Source organism: Pecten maximus, chromosome 6 (assembly GCF_902652985.1).
Source record: "Pecten maximus chromosome 6, xPecMax1.1, whole genome shotgun sequence".
NCBI lineage: Eukaryota > Metazoa > Mollusca > Bivalvia > Pectinida > Pectinidae > Pecten > Pecten maximus.
Genome location: NC_047020.1, coordinates 2,073,111 through 2,092,419, shown reverse-complemented (window position 1 = coordinate 2,092,419; position 19,309 = coordinate 2,073,111). Strand labels below are relative to the sequence as shown.

Sequence of the window (19,309 nt, the reverse complement as noted above, 5' to 3'; positions counted from 1 at the left end):
TAGCATTGTCTTGGAACATTAATGGTGGCCTCGGTAATAAACTTGAGGGTAGATCCTTTGCTAACTTTATTAAAACATATGATATAATTTTTTTGACAGATTGTTGGATACCTTATGATTTTTCTCTTGGTGTCTATGGTTATGATTGTACATGTATTCCAATGTTGATATTGGTATACGAGTTAACCCTGATACAGTATTGAATTAATAAGGCTACTAGCCTACGTTGTATAATGAACAGAAGAGATAAATACAATTTTTCAAGTGATTTTACATTCTTTGATAGAAACGGTACGAGTGTAATTGACTATCTTATTGTTCAACCAAAGGTTGTTCCAATTATTGAGAAATTCATTGTTTGTAGCTTTAGTGAATTTTCAGACCACGCCCCTCTACATTTACAGTCAACTTTACCACTTGACAATCCTGATATAGCTACACTGTATATCTGGCACTAAGAGACCTATTTTCAAATGGGATGATGCCTTGAAAAACCAATGTCTTATTGTTATTTGGGATAATATTGATATGATTCATTCTGCTGCCAATATTGATGGGGACATTCCTTTAGAGTCTATGAATACAATGTCACGCATGAGTTGGTGGATTTACTATTACTATCCCTATTTACTACAGCCGGGCAATCTGAGCGTCCAGACAGGTCAGCACGTGCGACAGGGTCAGTAGTCAGCAGGTCACAGTGACGTGTATCCAATGAAAACAAACCATGGTTTGGGTATACGCCTAAGGCGTACTTATTTGTCAAAGCTAAGTGTTTTTAACAGAGACAATTCTCGTGATAATCATGAACAGTTATTAGCCGAGAGGAAGCGTAAATTATTGTGTAGGAAGGTAGAAGGCGATGTGTTGGAGCATCTAAGAAAAACAAACCCTAGATATTTTTATAAAAACATTTCATCAAAGACACGTATTAATCCCACAGTACAGCTGTCGGAATTGTATAGTCATTTTAAGGATTAATCTGTTAATGATAATAAACAGGCCAAACCTAGAGTTTTGCTTGACGATGGGCTGGCAGTGTCTGATGAACTGGACCGGCCTATTACTATTGAGGAAATCCAAAAAGCTATTAATTGTCTGAAAAGAGGCAAATCCCATGGTATGTATGGTATTCTTAACGAATATCTTATTGAATTCAGTTGATATCTGAATCCTGTTTTTGTTGATTATTTTTGAATTCTTCAATATTCTTGAATTCGGGTATTTTTCCTGAGGTTTGGTCAAATGCGATCATTACACCAGTCCCTAAGAAAGGAGATCGTAGTGACCCCAATAACTACAGAGGCATTAGTCTTCTAAGTTGTATGGCAAAACATTTCACATCTATTTTAAATACCCGTCTCATAGAATGGTCAGAAACCAATGATGTGATTTCAGATGCCCAGTTTGGGTTTGGCCCTGATTTAAGCACTGTGGATGCTATCTTCGCACTACATGCTATAAGTTATGGTATAAGTTATCTCAATTTGGTATCAGAGGAAAATTTCTTAAAACAATCAAATCAATGTATAGTCAGGTGAAATCATGTGTCACCTTTAATGGAAGATGTTCATATATTTTTGTTAATAATATGGGCCTAGCCCAAGGCGAAATCATGTCGCCTATTATGTTTTCCCTATAGGTAAATGATTTTGAAAAATATTTTATCGAATCTGAAGCGAAAGATTACCAGTTTGGAGTGTTAAGCCTTTTTCTAATGATGTATGCTGATGATTTGGTCTTGCTTGCTGAAACTCGATGACTTACAGAATATGTTGGATAAACTTCGAAACTATTCTCAAACACGGAGCCTAACTCTAAATGTGGAAAAACCGAAAAAAAATGTTTTTAGAAAAAGTGGCAAATTACATAAAGATGATAAGTGGTTTTATAATGGTGAACATCTCCAAGTCGCATATTTAGGAGCTGTTTTTAGATTCACCAACAAGTTTAACCCAATACAAAAACAATTATCTGACCAAGGGCGAAAAGCTGTATTTGCACTGTTTTCAAAATGTAATTCTATGTAATTGAGCTGTGTTACACTTGTAAACCTGTTTGATACATATGTGAAATGTATACTATGCTATGCATCTGAAGTATGGAGTGCCTGCAAGGCTATTGACACTGAAAAGATACAACTTTTGAATTTTGCAAAAGGATATCACATGTTAAAAAAACAACAAGCACTGTTATGGTATATTTTGAACTGGATATATTTTCCCAATTGTATATACACTGCATTATAATTTGATTAAGTATTGGTTTAAGCTATTCAACACTAAGAATTAACTGTATCTCAAAGCTGCGTACGAGGAACTAATGTATATGCCAAAAAAGTAATAATGCCTCTAATTGGGTAACTTTTGTCAAAGATAAACTTTTTCCACTTGGCTTCGGTGAAATGTGAATTTTTTATATTGCAAGACAAGATATGTATAAGTTATTAGATAGTTCCTCAAAATGTAATTTGTATTGACATTTAGTAGATAACATCTCACTACAATATTATTTATGTAAAAAAAAAACAAAAAAAAACGTAATATAATTTCTTTGACTAGAATTCGTCTATCGGCACATACCCTTCATGTTGAAACAGGACGTTATGGATATATTGCAAGAAATGAACGTCTGTGTAGAATTTGTAACTCTGGCGACATAGAAGACGAGTATCACTTTCTGTTAATTTGCAAATTCTTTCAATCCCTAAGATCAAGATGTATTAAAACGGACTACTGAAAAAAAGCATCCGTATTCAAGTTGACCCAATTAATATATACAACGAATTTCACAGATTAATTAATAAAATCTAAAAATGAATATATATATGATGCCACACAACTACGGAAAAGTATGATTTAATGTTCATTTTATGAATTGTTATACATGTTTGTACTGATGAGCTGTAAAGCTCAAGGTTAATAAACGAATTGAAATTGAAATTACAGTGCAGGACATTGTTACATTAAAAACAGTGCCTGGAGGCATATTGTTTAAACCATTCGATATATGGAAGAAACGATACCTTGCTGTCAAAATGCACGAAATCTGAAGTAGATTATAGGATAATTAGTAACGGGCTGATGTAGATTATAGTATAATGAGTCACAAACTGATGGTAATTATAGGATAATGAGTCACAGGCTGATGTAGATTATAGGATAATGAGTCACAAGCTGATGTAAATTATAGGATAATGAGTCAAAAATTGATGTAGATTATAGGATAATGAGTCACAAGCTGATGTAGATTGTAGGATAATGAGTCACAAGCTGATGGTAATTATAGGATAATGAGTCACAAACTGATGTAGATTATAGGATAATGAGTCACAAGCTGATGTAGATTATAGGATAATGAGTCACAAGCTGATGGTAATTATAGGATAATGAGTCACAAACTGATGTAGATTATAGGATAATGAGTCACAGGCTGATGTAGATTATAGGATAATGAGTCACAGGCTGATGTAGATTATAGGATAATGAGTCACAAATTGATGTAGATTATAGGATAATGAGTCACAGGCTGATGTAGATTGTAGGATAATGAGTCACAAGCTGATGTAGATTATAGGATAATGAGTCACAAGCTGATGTAGATTATAGGATAATGAGTCACAAGCTGATGTAGATTATAGGATAATGAGTCACAGGCTGATGTAGATTATAGGATAATGAGTCACATATTGATGTAGATTATAGTATAATGAGTCACGGCTGATGTAGATTATAGGATAATGAGTCACAAATTGATGTAGATTATAGTATAATGAGTCACAGGCTGATGTAGATTATAGGATAATGAGTCACAAGCTGATGTAGATTATAGGATAATGAGTCACAAGCTGATGTAGATTATAGGATAATGAATCACAGGCTGATGTAGATTATGGGATAATGAATCACAGGCTAATGTAGATTGTAGGATAATCAGTCACAAGCTGATGTAGATTATAGGATAATGAGTCACAAGCTGATGTAGATTATAGGATAATGACTCACAGGCTGATGTAGATTGTAGGATAATCAGTCACAAGCTGATGTAGATTATAGGACAATTAGTAACATGGAATATTAAGTAAACAACACAATCCGTTGCATCAATAGAAAATCATAAAACTGATCAATATGTTAATATATATTACAAATACGATCTGTAATTGTCTTATTTCATACACGAATTGGTAGGGACATCAAAACATTATGTGATATACAGCAGAGAAAGTACTATGGGTTCGATACAAAATATCCTCTTCGTTGGGAAAGACATAGACAGGAGTATCATCTATATATAAAGATATAATAAAAGGCCAATCACTGTTATGAATGTCTTAAATATTTTCATTTGTTACACGTGTTCCTTGTGTAATAATATCCGCATGAATTACAACATACAAAAACTGCGAGAAGAGATTCATTTGAGGTTCATTGCTCTCGCGCAAAACTCTGAGAAGTCAATGAGATTTGGGTTTCGCACCATACACGCTATTTATATAAGCTCTGTTGTCTATTGAAGTGGCTTTGTGAATGAAAACGGTCCAATACATTTCTGATGAATCGAGCTACATCGACCAATGAAAACAATATATCTTGAAGAAATATGAGTTTCAGTTAACTCGAATGATCTTTTTAAATTTTTCAAAAGAGCACATAAAGATCCGTTTGAACACGTGGAATTTTCCAATGCATGGTTAACGGGTTTGTGATTTGAAAACGCTTCAGGATCACTACACCGCAAGAAATGACGTCGAGAAGGCGTGGTACAAAGACCTGATGGCGATATTGCTTAAACGCAAACTTATCGTTGATCACAGATCACAGAATATTTCCAAGAAAACTGACAAAGGTGATGATTAATCAGGTGAAACTGTCGGCAGAAACCTCTCTTTGTGTTATATGTTTATCGCTTTTTCTTGGTGATTCTTTTACAACACACGAGGGCAGCCATCAACAGGAATTCTATAAGTTCCGACAGTGTCAGCAGACTGGCACCAAGGAATATTCCCATCTGGCCTCCAAGAGTCGCTGTAAATATAAACATTTATATATACATACACTTGACTCACGAACATCATTCACTTTAGAACCAAAGATATGCGCACTTGCGCTGGGTTTAACAAAAAACTGTTTTCAAAGAAGTCTATAATTCCGATTACCAACGGGCGCGGCGAGCCAGAACTTTGAGGTGTTCATTGATATCACAAGGCAAATAATGCCGAACAAATGGGGAGAGTGGGGAGAGTTCTTTACATACCAACGATTTTTTCAAGGTCATACTCTGCTTGGTACTCGACCTTCAGGTAGCTCAGTGTGTCGAAGAAAACCCTCACCTCCATAAAGTTTGCCCTGTTGACAGCGAATTATGGTATCTTCTATTATGTAATTAAATCATATGAGTTGCTTGACAGATTTGTACATGTACTTATGGCAGAGATGGGAGGTTAGACATTCAAAATGTTGAACTGTAAAAGGGAAGTACAGTAAATACATAATCCATCCGAGACGTTTTGAGTATTAGATAATTTGAACGCTATCAGATATTTTTTGGTGTTCTTTCTAGGCCAATACATACTTAAATTCATGTATCGTAGTAGCGTACTATGTAGTTAGGTGGCACAATTCTGTAGTAATGTAGTGATGTAGTATAATTTTAATGAGTAATATGTAATTAGGTGGTACAATGCTGTAGCAGTGTAGTATTGTAGTATAACTAATCGGTATACCTGAATGGGTAATTAAAGAATGTAATAACGTACAAACAAATTCGTATACCTGATTATAATACAGGACAACAAACATTTACGTCACCTCATATCTTTGAACCCCATTTGTTGGAAGAAGTAGTCGTTGGGCTTGGATGGGAAGTAGGCTGTGGTAACGGAGGCACTGTAAGTGTTAAACTCGCAGGGAATCGAACACCGACAGGCGTTCTGTAGGGTCATGTTCCGGCCATAGTACGCTGGTGTGAAAACAAATGTCACGTGTTATACATTAAAACCGGATATTTGAGTCATACGATCATTAACATCAGGTCATTAATGACACTCTAGATTTGGTCAGTTCCTTCGTCTACGTGTAGATATATCAAAATAATACAGGTTTACATTGGCTTTTTATAACTTTTGGAAAATAACTAACGAGAGTGAAAGAAACACAATATACAGAAACCATAAGTTTGTGTAACCTGTTTCTAACACAATATAAAAACTGTTTTGAGAATGAAATGACCTGTTTTGTGTCAACGTGTGTTCTTCACAATATCAGGTGATGTAAGGATATGACCTAATTTCAAATGCCGCTAATTAATATGCAAAACTGACAAATTTGGAAATGTATAAAAATATTACAATTTATTACAATCCCTCACAAAATAATACATGTAAGTAGGTTTATTCTTTAAAATCAATTAATTGATAAAAATCTACTGCATATAAATTTTCAAGAATATTACAAACAACTGCGAACTACTTATCATTTCCAGGACATCGTGAAGCGGCCTTCAAGCGTAAGCCAATCAAAATGCATTGAACCACGTGATTAAAAACAATAGTTGTGAGTTGAATAACACCCACCTAATGTTGTAGAAAAGATATACCAAATAATAAGATATATTTTGTCTGAATATCAGTAAATAAAACGGCTAGCTACAATGTATGTGAAATTGATAACAATCTTATGTAACTAATACCGAGTACATTTGTATCTTGGCTGTCTGATAAAGAATAAAACATCTTATGATTATCACATTCTTTCAAAGTATTAAATGAGTTTTACTTTTGTGAAAGAAACTTAGTTCTAGGTGGCTATACATAGGAGAATTACAGAGTTAACGTCTCCATTGAGTTTGTGCAAAATGGAAAAAACTGTTCATCTAAAGGAATTATTTGTGTAATATAAAAAGGGCACTACATCGTAACTTGGTCACAATCCAGGTAGGTTCTGTTTGATGAACATTTCTGTACCACCTTTACGTCGATGTTTATTTCAGTAGAACAGCACATTCAATGGATTTCTCCATTGTTTTGAAAGGTATGTTTTGTGTGTCTTTTATGCAATCCCTTGAGATTGCAGGTGGTAGACACTTCTGGATGATTTTCAGTCCCTGAGGCTTACCGTAACAGTTTATTTTACAGATTAATTGACATTAGTAATCGGTATATTAATTTGTGTAGAATGCACCACTTTAGATTTCCGAGAATTCACTACCAAACGCCAACATGAGTAACAAGAAATACACTGTTCAGAAAGATTGGTAGTGCAAGCATTTATTTTTTATTTAACTATTTTTTTTAGATCTTTACATTTTATTAATTCATTTTGAGGGTGACTTTTTTTAATGCCCTTCTACTCCGGTCAAGGTGTTGCTTGAAACTAAATGACTCAAGCTGCTGATGGACCGTAAAAAAATATAATACATTGATATGTTATTTCGTCAGTATAGCGATAACTATTGAAACAGTATATATTTCATACATATGTATACTCTCTGTACTGAAAATAACACAAAAGACACAAAAAGACATAAACACAAAGAACTACACATCAATGTTCTACTAAATACAAAAGGTACAAACTAACAATATTCTACTAAATACAAAAAAAAATACACACTTAAAAAATATTCTACTAAAAGCAAAAAAATACACACAAACAAACTTCTACTAAATACGAAAAATACACACTAAAATTTGACTACAAAAAAAAAAAAATACACACTCACTATGTTCTTCTAAATACAAAAAAACAACACTAACAATGTTCTACAAAGGAAAAAATACATTTACATTGTTCTACAAAAAAATATACACTATAAATGTTCAACTACATACAGAAAACACACACTTGCAAAGTTCTATTCAATACAAAAAATACACACTAACAATGTTCTAATAAACACAAAAAACAATGAACAAATACAATGTTCTACAAAAAAGTACACACTAAAGATGTTCAACTAATACAAAAAAAACGCACATACATTGTTCTACAAATACAAAAATACACACAAACAATGTTTTACTAAAGACAACAAACACACTCACAAACTTCTACTAAATACAAAAAAATATATAAACATTAACAATGTTCTAATAAACACAAAAAACAATGAACAAATACAATGTTATACAAAAACAAAAGTACACACTGAAGATGTTCTACTAAAGCAAAAAAAAAAACGCACAATACACAATAACAACATTCTACTAAATACAAAAAAACACACTAACAATGTTCTACTAATGAAAAAAAAATCTAAAAAATACAACAAATACACAATAACAACGTTCTACAACATACAAAAATAAACACTCACAATGTTTTACAAATGCAAAACAAAAACAAACAAAAACACTAACAAAATTCTACAAAATACAAAGCATGCACACTAACAAAGTTCTACAATAAATACACATTAACAACGTTCTACTAAATAAAACAAACACTGACAATGTTCTACTATATACAAAACATGCACACAAACAAACCTCTACTTAATACAACAAATACACACTAACAAACTTCTACTAAATACACACATACAAAAAATGAAGAAGAAAATACGCACTAACAAAGTTCTACTAAATAATAAAAAATACATCGAAATACTAACTCACCATCTTTAAAACCTACCTGCGTATACATCATAGCATTGGGCATATTCTCTCAGTGTACAGATTCTTTCTGATCCTGTTATAGATAAACGATTTGGATAACACGGTTGAACGGATTAGATTGTACCCCTGCCATCACGAATTATTATAAAGCTAGTATTAAACTAATCTAAACAGCACGAGAAAAATTGCGATTAAATGACTACATTAATCGTAAACACCCTCATTAGATCATATTATCATATGAATACATTGTAGGACGCATAACAATACCAAAATATGCACCAGATAACAATAGCGGTCATATTAAAATTCAACAGAGAACGAAAGTAAGAGAAATATACAAAATATTATATCATATAAGTTTAAAGATAAATCTGGTTACATTTTTATACACAAATGATGAAACAGCATCAAGTATATAATATATGTATACTGGGCTCATCAAACTTGTATATTGAAATATATATCGAGCTGATGAATGGTACATGGCTGACACAAACGGAGTTATCTTTCGTTGAACAAACCTACGTTATAGTCGATAACAAGTTTGACCGCAGACAAATGTATTTTAATATTGGGTTTTTCTCTACATGGGTCAAAATTAATGTCCCCGATACCTGCATAAATCAAGTACAAGGTGTACCGTTGAAAAGATACCCCCGTGGAAAATGGAACCCTGTTCCATTTTCCATGGGTTTCCATTTTCAACGTTACACACGGCACTTTTCGAGTATACCTGGATAACTCATTCCAAATTCTGGTGTGGGAACTATATTACATATCATTGTAGCACACCTAGTCCGGAGGACGATGACATTATATTGTTTTCTTGTTCTTAACCGCTCCGTTTAAAGAGTTCCAAATGTTGTATTCCGATATTAAGGAGACTTTCTATCAGCGGTTTCCCACTGGGTCAACTCTTACTTACCATGTTAATAACACCAATCTTATAATTATCGACTTCTTTTTTTCTGATTATTATATAGATTTGTGCGGTATTTTTTTGTAAAATATATGGGAACTAGTGACGTGTCCTGGTCTATTCGCAAATTTCTAGTAAAAATGAAGGAATATGAATACAACGTGTATTAATGAATCTGTTGAACGAATGAAAACATTACGATCGATGAGTGTAGCCACAGCTACTTACCGATGAGTCAGTTGGTGCCTAGCAACCACAGGTACTTACCGAAGTCAGTTGGCGCCTGGCAACCACAGGTACTTACCGACCGAATTTAGTGCCTGGCAACCACAGGTACTTACACAAGTAATTTAGCGCCTGGCAGCCACAGCTACTTACTGAAGTCAGTTAGCGCCTGGCAACCAAAGGTACTTACCGAAGTAAGTTGCTGCCTGGCAACCACAGGTACTTACCGAAGTCAGTTGGCGCCTGGTAACCACAGCTACTTACCGAAGTCAGTTGGCGCCTGGCAACCACAGGTATACTTACCGAAGTCAGTTGGCGCCTGGCAACCACAGGTACTTACCGAAGTCAGTTGGCGCCTGGCAACCACAGGTACTTACCGACCAAATTTAGTGCCTGGCAACCACAGGTACTTACCGAAGTCAGTTGCTGCCTGGCACCCACAGGTACTTACCGAAGTCAGTTGGCGCCTGGCAACCACAGGTACTTACCGACCAAATTTAGTGCCTGGCAACCACAGGTACTTACCGAAGTAATTTAGCGCCTGGCAGCCACAGCTACTTACTGAAGTCAGTTGGCGCCCGGCAACCATAGGTACTTACCGAAGTCAGTTGCTGCCTGGCAACCACAGGTACTTACCGAAGTCAGTTGGCGCCTGGCAACCACAGGTACTTACCCAAGTCAGTTGGCGCCTGGCAACCACAGGTACTTACCGAAGTCAGTTGGTGCCTGGCAACCACAGTTGCTTACCGAAGTCAGTTGGCGCCCGGCAACCACAGGTACTTACCGAAGTAATTTAGCGCTTGGCAACCACAGGTACTTACCAAAGTAATTTAGCGCCTGGCAGCCACAGCTACTTACTGAAGTCAGTTGGCGCCCGGCAACCTTGGGTACTTACCGAAGTCAGTTGCTGCCTGGCAACCACAGGTACTTACCGAAGTCAGTTGGCGCCTGGCAACCACAGGTACTTACTGAAGTCAGTTGGCGCCTGGCAACCATAGGTACTAACCGAAGTAAGTTGCTGCCTGGCAACCACAGGTACTTACCGAAGTCAGTTGGCGCCTGGCAACCACAGGTATTTACCAAATCAGCTGCTGCCTGGCAACCACAATTGCAAGTACTTACCGAAGTCAGTTGGCGCCTGGAAACCACAGGTACTTACCGAAGTCAGTTGCTGCCTGGCAACCACATGTGCTGACTAAGAAACGGTATTTACATTCCCTCAGACACGCTTTACGACTGTACGTCTCGTGAAATTCCAGTTGGTTCTTGAAGTCGACATCTTTGGTGTTAAGGCAGTAGCCTCCTCCCATGGACTGGTATGGATACGGCATGTACTTGTACTGGTAACAAAATAGGATCGAGATCACATGGGAAGTAAGTTATAAATACGTCGCCTATATAAAACCTATTGTCTTGGAAGTAACAATATATATACCAACTGGAGTATACTAACCGAGACAGCTTACAATAAGCTGTATGATAAGCGTGATGATTCAAATTCCCCAATTGTCAACTTTCTGTTTCTGGATAGGAACATTCCACATCACCTACCTACGTTGTTACATGTCCCAGTTTATTCGATATTCAAGGACTGCCGAAGACACCCAGCAGGACACCCTACTAGGTCACATTATACTCACCCAGAAGGACACCCTTCCAAGTCACATAAATACTGAAGACACCCAACAGGACACCCTACCAAGTCACATAAAAACTGACGTCACACAACATGACTCCCTACTCGGTCACATTATACTCGCCCAGAAGGACACCCTTCAAAGTCACATAAATACTGACGACACCTAACACGACCCCCTTCCCGGTCACATTATACTAAAAACCGGTGAACCAGTCGTCCCTCTCCCAAAAAGGCTGGCTACTAAACAAAAACCACACTTAGCTAACGTAGACCCTTTCCTTAAGTGTGTGTTTTTATTGTCAACAAATGTCAGCATTCGATGTTTTCTCTAAATTCATTGACTCTTTTCAGTCGTTTAACATTTACATTGACTTATCCGGATAACGCCGTTAAAACCAAATGCTATTAGTACAGTAATAAAGGTGATTCCTTCGCTGCAATATATAAATACCCACCAATTCATGGCGTTAAAAACATTTGTATAACATACAGGCCAGTCAGTGACCAATACACATCAACACCCAAGCTACGATAACATTTTATAGACTCTTGTATGTCTCGGCCAGGGGAGATAATTCAAAGTCCACCTCAAAGGGGCGAAGGCTCAACTAAAGGTCAAAAGTGAGGCATAGTTATGGGAAGAGAGAAGACAGAAGATAACATCCTAATTTTATTCGCCTCTAGCAATTCATTCCATCGGGGCAGCAGATACAATTCTAATATCCTACTTGCTAAAGAAGACAGTATTGAACAAAGTTGGCGTTAGTCATCAAGCCCGCCATATTGTTTCAACACCAAGGTATTGCCAGCTTCTTGTCGATATTTAATCCAAAGCATTTTACAGCTCTACATTTGCCTTCTAATGGAATCCATTGGTTCAAATATGCAGTGCCAAAATAACGATAAACTTGTTTTCGCATTTCATTTACTGGAGAGATAAGCTGCAATGTCAGTATACCAATAAGTACATTATTAGCTTAGCTTTTTACCTGCTAAAACAACACTAGTAGTTTGTTTTTGGTATTGTTCCATTGGTGACTAACACAGCTTTTAATTTGTCGATCGATAATTTCTATATGTTATGTTAATCTGTTTGCATTAGTTACCGATACAGGTTTTTTTTTACATTTATAATAATATTCATATAATCTTATGTTAATCTGTGGAGACTGATGATCAGCTGAGCTGTTTAATCTTGCGTTAAACTGTGGAGACTGGTGACCAGCTTAGCTGTTTAATCTTACTTTAATCTGTTGACAGCCTTGCTGTTTACCAGTAACTCATACCTTGGTGAGATGAAGAGAGGCGTAGGACGAGAAGCCAGGAGAGGCGAAGAAACCTTTGTCTGTATCAGGTTCCTCATCCGGATCGTGTACAACAATCTGATGCAAATAAACATGTGAAATTACCGGGCTGTTTATACTAATGGATGTTTATAGTAACAAATAGACAAAATCCTTTGATATACGATCATGTATTACCACCGAAGGTGAGCATTTAGAGGTAAATCTAGGACATGTCATGGTTTCCCGTTGAATGTAACAATAAACTGCACGAGTATGACGTAATATCGATATTTTTTTACACGAATGCACCACGAGGGAAACATGTCGTTATATAAAAATCATGTGATTACATACTACCGTCTTATGTCTCCTCCGCCTTGTAACCACCGGGATAGCATAGGCATATCATTGGAAGTATATATAACACATACCGGCAATTGATTTGTTTTTACCCTGATGTCCATTTAACGTTTCAGTTTGATGTACTTCTCTTATGTCCTTCTAATCTAGTATTGTGTGACTTTAAACACTTACAACAATGACAATTAATTACCAGTGGTACTGACGTGTCTATGGTAATCACTGACAGATGAGTTTTTTTATCATTTTTGATTCAATTATATATCCGCTTTAAATATTAAAAAAAATACGAAGCTTAAGCTGGGGGGTAAAGTACACAACTTAGACAGCATTTGTTTTTGTGTAAGAATTAGAAAACATCATTCTATTTTTAATCGAATTTTTATATATATGGGTTTTTTTTTAGAAAATGTAGCAAAACATATTCATTGCAAAATGCAATTTTGAAATAAATGTAGTTTAAACAATCTAAAACAATCCAATGAATTGTCTGTAGAATGCCTGGTGAACATACAGATGGAGTCAGGTAGAGTTTTTTTTACCTTTCGACCAGTCACCCACAGATACATCGCCAAATCAATGACCAGTTGTTGACCTATCGGCTTGACTATATGTAAGGCACCCTACTTATTGAAGCATGAGGACCAGCGTCCGTGCATTGTGTGCAATGGACCGGTTTACGCTAACACTTTTTATTGTGTTGCTTTAACCTACAACTTACAAGAGAGTTTTTACAACAGCACAGCAATTTTTAGGATATAAAAAAAAAACTGTTAGCATATATAAAATTTCGAACTCCCTGAAAGCTGTGAGAGTGCATTATATGATTTGAGAAACCATAGCTGTTTTATTTTTTATCTTAAACTAGACGTGAATGTACCAATATATATTTACATTGTACGTGGTTCGTTGGTTCATCTGTTGCCCATTTTACTCAAAGCTTTTACTCGTCATTGTTTGGACCTAATGACCTTTAACGCGGCCAAGGGGCCGGTAAGCATTTTCAACTAACTAACTACATATACTTCAATATCCCAAGATGGGTTTTATTGCAGAAAATAGCTAAATCATCTCTAGGTAAATAACGGGTTATTTTGCTAAATCACTCACGTATTGTTATTAGATTGTTCTCTCTTGTAAAGAAATGTTGATGAACACCATATTAGGAATAAAAGAATACCTTCATGCCTGCCCCCATGTTATCACTGTATACGTATTCATCCTGGTTAGCCATGATGTAGAACGCGAGTGACTTGGTACTTCCGGTAGTTGTTGCTAACCAGGCTTCCATTTTTCTTGATATATTCTCTACTATTAAATGTATAACACAGGCCCATGTCGGTCAACTTTGGAGTTAACACATCGTCGCAATGCTTCATGACGTCTTGCATGTCAACACATGCCCCGAAAAGCTCCTCTATTGTATTGGAGACACTGTAAATCCAATCCCCCGGTAGAGGGCGCGAGAGGTTACTATATTCTGGACGGTCGTAGTCTATAGGTTCCACGTAGGCTGTCATTCTACTCAAAGTGAGTAGGTAGTGGTCCATAACGGGGTCGGAGTTAAGTGCAGACTTCTTGTACGGTGACAGATTACAGAAAGTGATGGAAGGGAAGGACAGCTCGTCCACGAGTTCTACCTTGATGTTTGATATCGTTGTGTGTTGTATGTACTTGTTGAAGAGGTCGACGCAAGTGTATATCAGCAAACTACCCATACAAAGCAGCGCCGCTATCCAGATGACCCTGGAATTAGATTGAAGGAGTATAAAGTCAACTCGGGTAGCAACATCATCTTCATAGTCACAAGAGAAAGGTTTCTCCATGCGATAATAAAGACAAACAGGCATACTGGTAGTTTGTTTTGTGAACCTGTAATTATCACAACTTGTCAATTTTTGATCGACATACGTCTGTATGCTTCGCGAGAACTTTTAATATGGGGAGCTCACTGTTGGATGTTGATCCATATACCATAGGTTAGGGTGTTATATAACAATTTATATCATAATCTAGCTAAATATTTGACATGTACTGCGCCGTTTCCTGTTGCAATGAATTTTAGTACCCTAGATTTGCCGTAACCCTGTATGAATCATTAAAGTAGTGAATGCCAGATGAGTGATGCAGGCCAATTGGCCCTTTGGTATGAACTTCAGCAAAATTTTAGATCACTTTCATTTAATCAGAAAACCTTGATAATCCAATATAAAGTTGAATTTTGTCGTCTGCACATAGGAGAAACGTTCGATAAAAAGCTCCACCGATCTATGGCATCGCTTGGAAATTGGCGGCGAATTCTGTTAATGTAGATCCGCCCACTTCTCGCCTGATTGGCTCCGCGGAAACACCCGATCACAGATGTGCTTTAGTTCAGTATGGGTGTTATAGTTTCCAGCCTAGCACACGACTAAATAACAGTTCTCCGAAATCAAGGCGAATTGGGGTATATAATCAATCTAAACAGTTACTTTTATGTAGAGTAGAGTAGATTAATTAGAGTTATTTAAACTATATGACTATTGCTGTAATCCCGAAAAAAACCAATACAATGTATATGAACTTACCCTCGGAGTTTGTACTTGTGTATATCACTCGCGTATTTCAGTCCATGCATGGTTGTGTTGGATCGGAAGGAATGCCACAATGTCTGGACATTTGTGTCTGGAAGAAAAGGACTAGGCCGCTCGTTCGACGCTTTTTCTTGTAGCGGCGGTTTCTCTGACATTGGCGCAACTATCGTGTCCGTCCCATAACCCATGGATACAGCAACTTGTTGGGATGGAAGAGCAGGTTCCGTCACGGAGTAAACAGGAGGCTCGTCTAAAGTAGACGACTGTTTCGTCGACATTTTCTTTTGAGTGCTCATCTTTCTCATGATGCTGTTTACCGCCGGTTTCACTTTGATCTTTTTCATGTTTGCTTTGTCACTTTTTCCAAACACAGTTTTTATCTTCAAGTTCGAGAAATCAAGAGAAAATTCCAAGCTACTACCTGGTATGGTACACTTTAAAATATGTCGCAATGTGTAAAGTTGATGAATAAATCTATTGAAAATATACAGGAGTGTTTCATGTGCTATCAGATGTAAAACACCGACACCTCAGTCCGTGAGAACACCTGTATAACTATGACCGGTAGATACAGCGCCTACCGAGCTAGTACCCGAGTACAGATCGATAGTGGGGACAGTGCTGCGCCTGCTCCATCACCGGTCCGAGCGTCATACAACAATTAATTATTGTAAATGTATAAACGGGTGGCGTCTCACTTCAAACACAGGCATCACTTATATTTCCCAAGAGCATTTGAGCTCTGTTATTATATAAACTTGTATAAACAAAAAAACACCAGCTTGAATGCGCATTCAAAGTCACGCGATAGAGAGCGGTAACACTTTATTACAATCTGTCTTATGTGTCGTATTTCCTTCACTGGTCGTTAAAGATTTCATAATTACCGTCTTCATTCTCCTTATATACGTGTTCTTACATTTATATAACGACGTGTTCTTACACTTATATAACGACGTGTCATTACACTTATATAACGACGTGTTATTACACTTATATAACGACGTGTTATTACACTTATATAACGACGTGTCATTACACTTATATAACGACAAGTCCTAACACTTATATAACGACATATCATTACACTTATATAACGACGTGTCATTACACTTATATAACGACGTGTTATTACACTTATATAACGACATGTCATTACACTTATATAACGACGTGTCATTACACTTATATAACGACGTGTCATTACACTTATATAACGACGTGTCATTACACTTATATAACGACGTGTCATTACACTTATATAACGACGTGTTATTACACTTATATAACGACGTGTCATTACACTTATATAACGACGTGTCATTACACTTATATAACGACGTGTTATTACACTTATATAACGACGTGTCATTAAACTTATATAACGACGTGTCATTACACTTATATAACGACGTGTCATTACACTTATATAACGACGTGTCATTACACTTATATAACGACATGTCATTACACTTATATAACGACGTGTCCTCACACTTATATAACGACGTGTCCTCACACTTATATAACGACGTGTCATTACACTTATATAACGACGTGTCATTACACTTATATAACGACGTGTCATTACACTTATATAACGACATGTCATTACACTTATATAACGACGTGTCCTCACACTTATATAACGACGTGTCCTCACACTTATATAACGACGTGTCATTACACTTATATAACGACGTGTTATTACACTTATATAACGACATGTCATTACACTTATATAACGACATGTCATTACACTTATATAACGACATGTCATTACACTTATATAACGACGTGTCATTACACTTATATAACGACGTGTCATTAAACTTATATAACGACATGTTATTACACTTATATAACGACGTGTCATTACACTTATATAACGACGTGTCATTACACTTATATAACGACGTGTTATCACACTTATATAACGACGTGTCATTACACTTAAATAACGACATGTCATTACACTTATATAACGACGTGTCATTACACTTATATAACGACGTGTCATTAAACTTATATAACGACATGTTATTACACTTATATAACGACGTGTCATTAAACTTATATAACGACATGTTATTACACTTATATAACGACGTGTCATTAAACTTATATAACGACGTGTTATTACACTTATATAACGACGTGTTATCACACTTATATAACGACGTGTCATTACACTTATATAACGACATGTCATTACACTTATATAACGACATGTCATTACACTTATATAACGACGTGTCATTAAACTTATATAACGACATGTTATTACACTTATATAACGACGTGTCATTACACTTATATAACGACGTATCATTACACTTATATAACGACGTGTCATTACACTTATATAACGACGTGTCATTACACTTATATAACGACGTGTCCTAACACTTATATAACGACGTGTCATTAAACTTATATAACGACGTGTCATTACACTTATATAACGACATGTCATTACACTTATATAACGACATGTCATTACACTTATATAACGACGTGTCATTACACTTATATAACGACGTGTCATTACACTTATATAACGACGTGTCATTACACTTATATAACGACGTGTCCTAACACTTATATAACGACGTGTCATTAAACTTATATAACGACGTGTCCTAACACTTATATAACGACGTGTCATTACACTTATATAACGACGTGTCATTACACTTATATAACGACATGTCATTACACTTATATAACGACATGTTATTACACTTATATAACGACGTGTTATTACACTTATATAACGACGTGTCATTACACTTATATAACGACGTGTCACTACACTTATATAACGACGTGTCATTACACTTATATAACGACGTGTCATTAAACTTATATAACGACATGTCATTACACTTATATACCGACACGTCATTACACTTATATAACGACGTGTTATTACACTTATATAACGACGTGTCCTCACACTGATATAACGACGTATCATTACACTTATATAACGACGTGTTATTACACTTATATAACGACGTGTCCTAACACTTATATAACGACATGTTATTACACTTATATAACGACGTGTTATTACACTTATATAACGACGTGTTATAACACTTATATAACGACCTGTCCTTACACTTATATAACGACGTGTCATTACACTTATATAACGACGTGTTATTACACTTATATAACGACGTGTTATTACACTTATATAACGACATGTCATTACACTTATATAACGACGTGTCATTACACTTATATAACGACGTGTCATTACACTTATATAACGACGTATCATTACACTTATATAACGACGTGTTATTACACTTATATAACGACGTGTCATTACACTTATATAACGACATGTCATTACACTTATATAACGACATGTCATTACACTTATATAACGACGTGTTATAACACTTATATAACGACGTATCATTACACTTATATAACGACGTGTCCTCACACTTATATAACGACGTGTCATTACACTTATATAACATGTCATTACACTTATATAACGACGTGTTATCACACTTATATAATGACGTTTCCTCACACTTTTATAACGACGTGTCATTACACTTACTTACTTTTAGATGAAGTAGAGGATGGTATCATTGGTCTTCTCCTAATGTTTCAGTCTTACCCATTTCAAGACACTAAATACAAATGTACATAAGCTTCAGA

General features: G+C 35.9%; 1 protein-coding gene across 1 annotated transcript; it reads right to left on the bottom strand.

Annotated features, from left to right (window-relative positions):
* Nucleotides 1–2,198: 2,198 nt before the first annotated feature.
* On the bottom strand, nt 2,199–16,150 carry LOC117328700 (acid-sensing ion channel 1B-like). The gene is made up of 7 exons (XM_033886193.1): nt 15,617–16,150; nt 14,230–14,795; nt 12,690–12,785; nt 10,924–11,104; nt 5,811–5,961; nt 5,257–5,348; nt 2,199–5,027 (listed from the first exon to the last, which is right to left on the bottom strand). Exons 2-7 carry the CDS (start codon nt 14,338–14,340, stop codon nt 4,903–4,905), a joined length of 756 nt encoding a protein of 251 aa, XP_033742084.1. The 5' UTR covers nt 14,341–14,795; nt 15,617–16,150; the 3' UTR covers nt 2,199–4,902.
* Between the last annotated feature and the right edge of the window lie 3,159 nt (nt 16,151–19,309).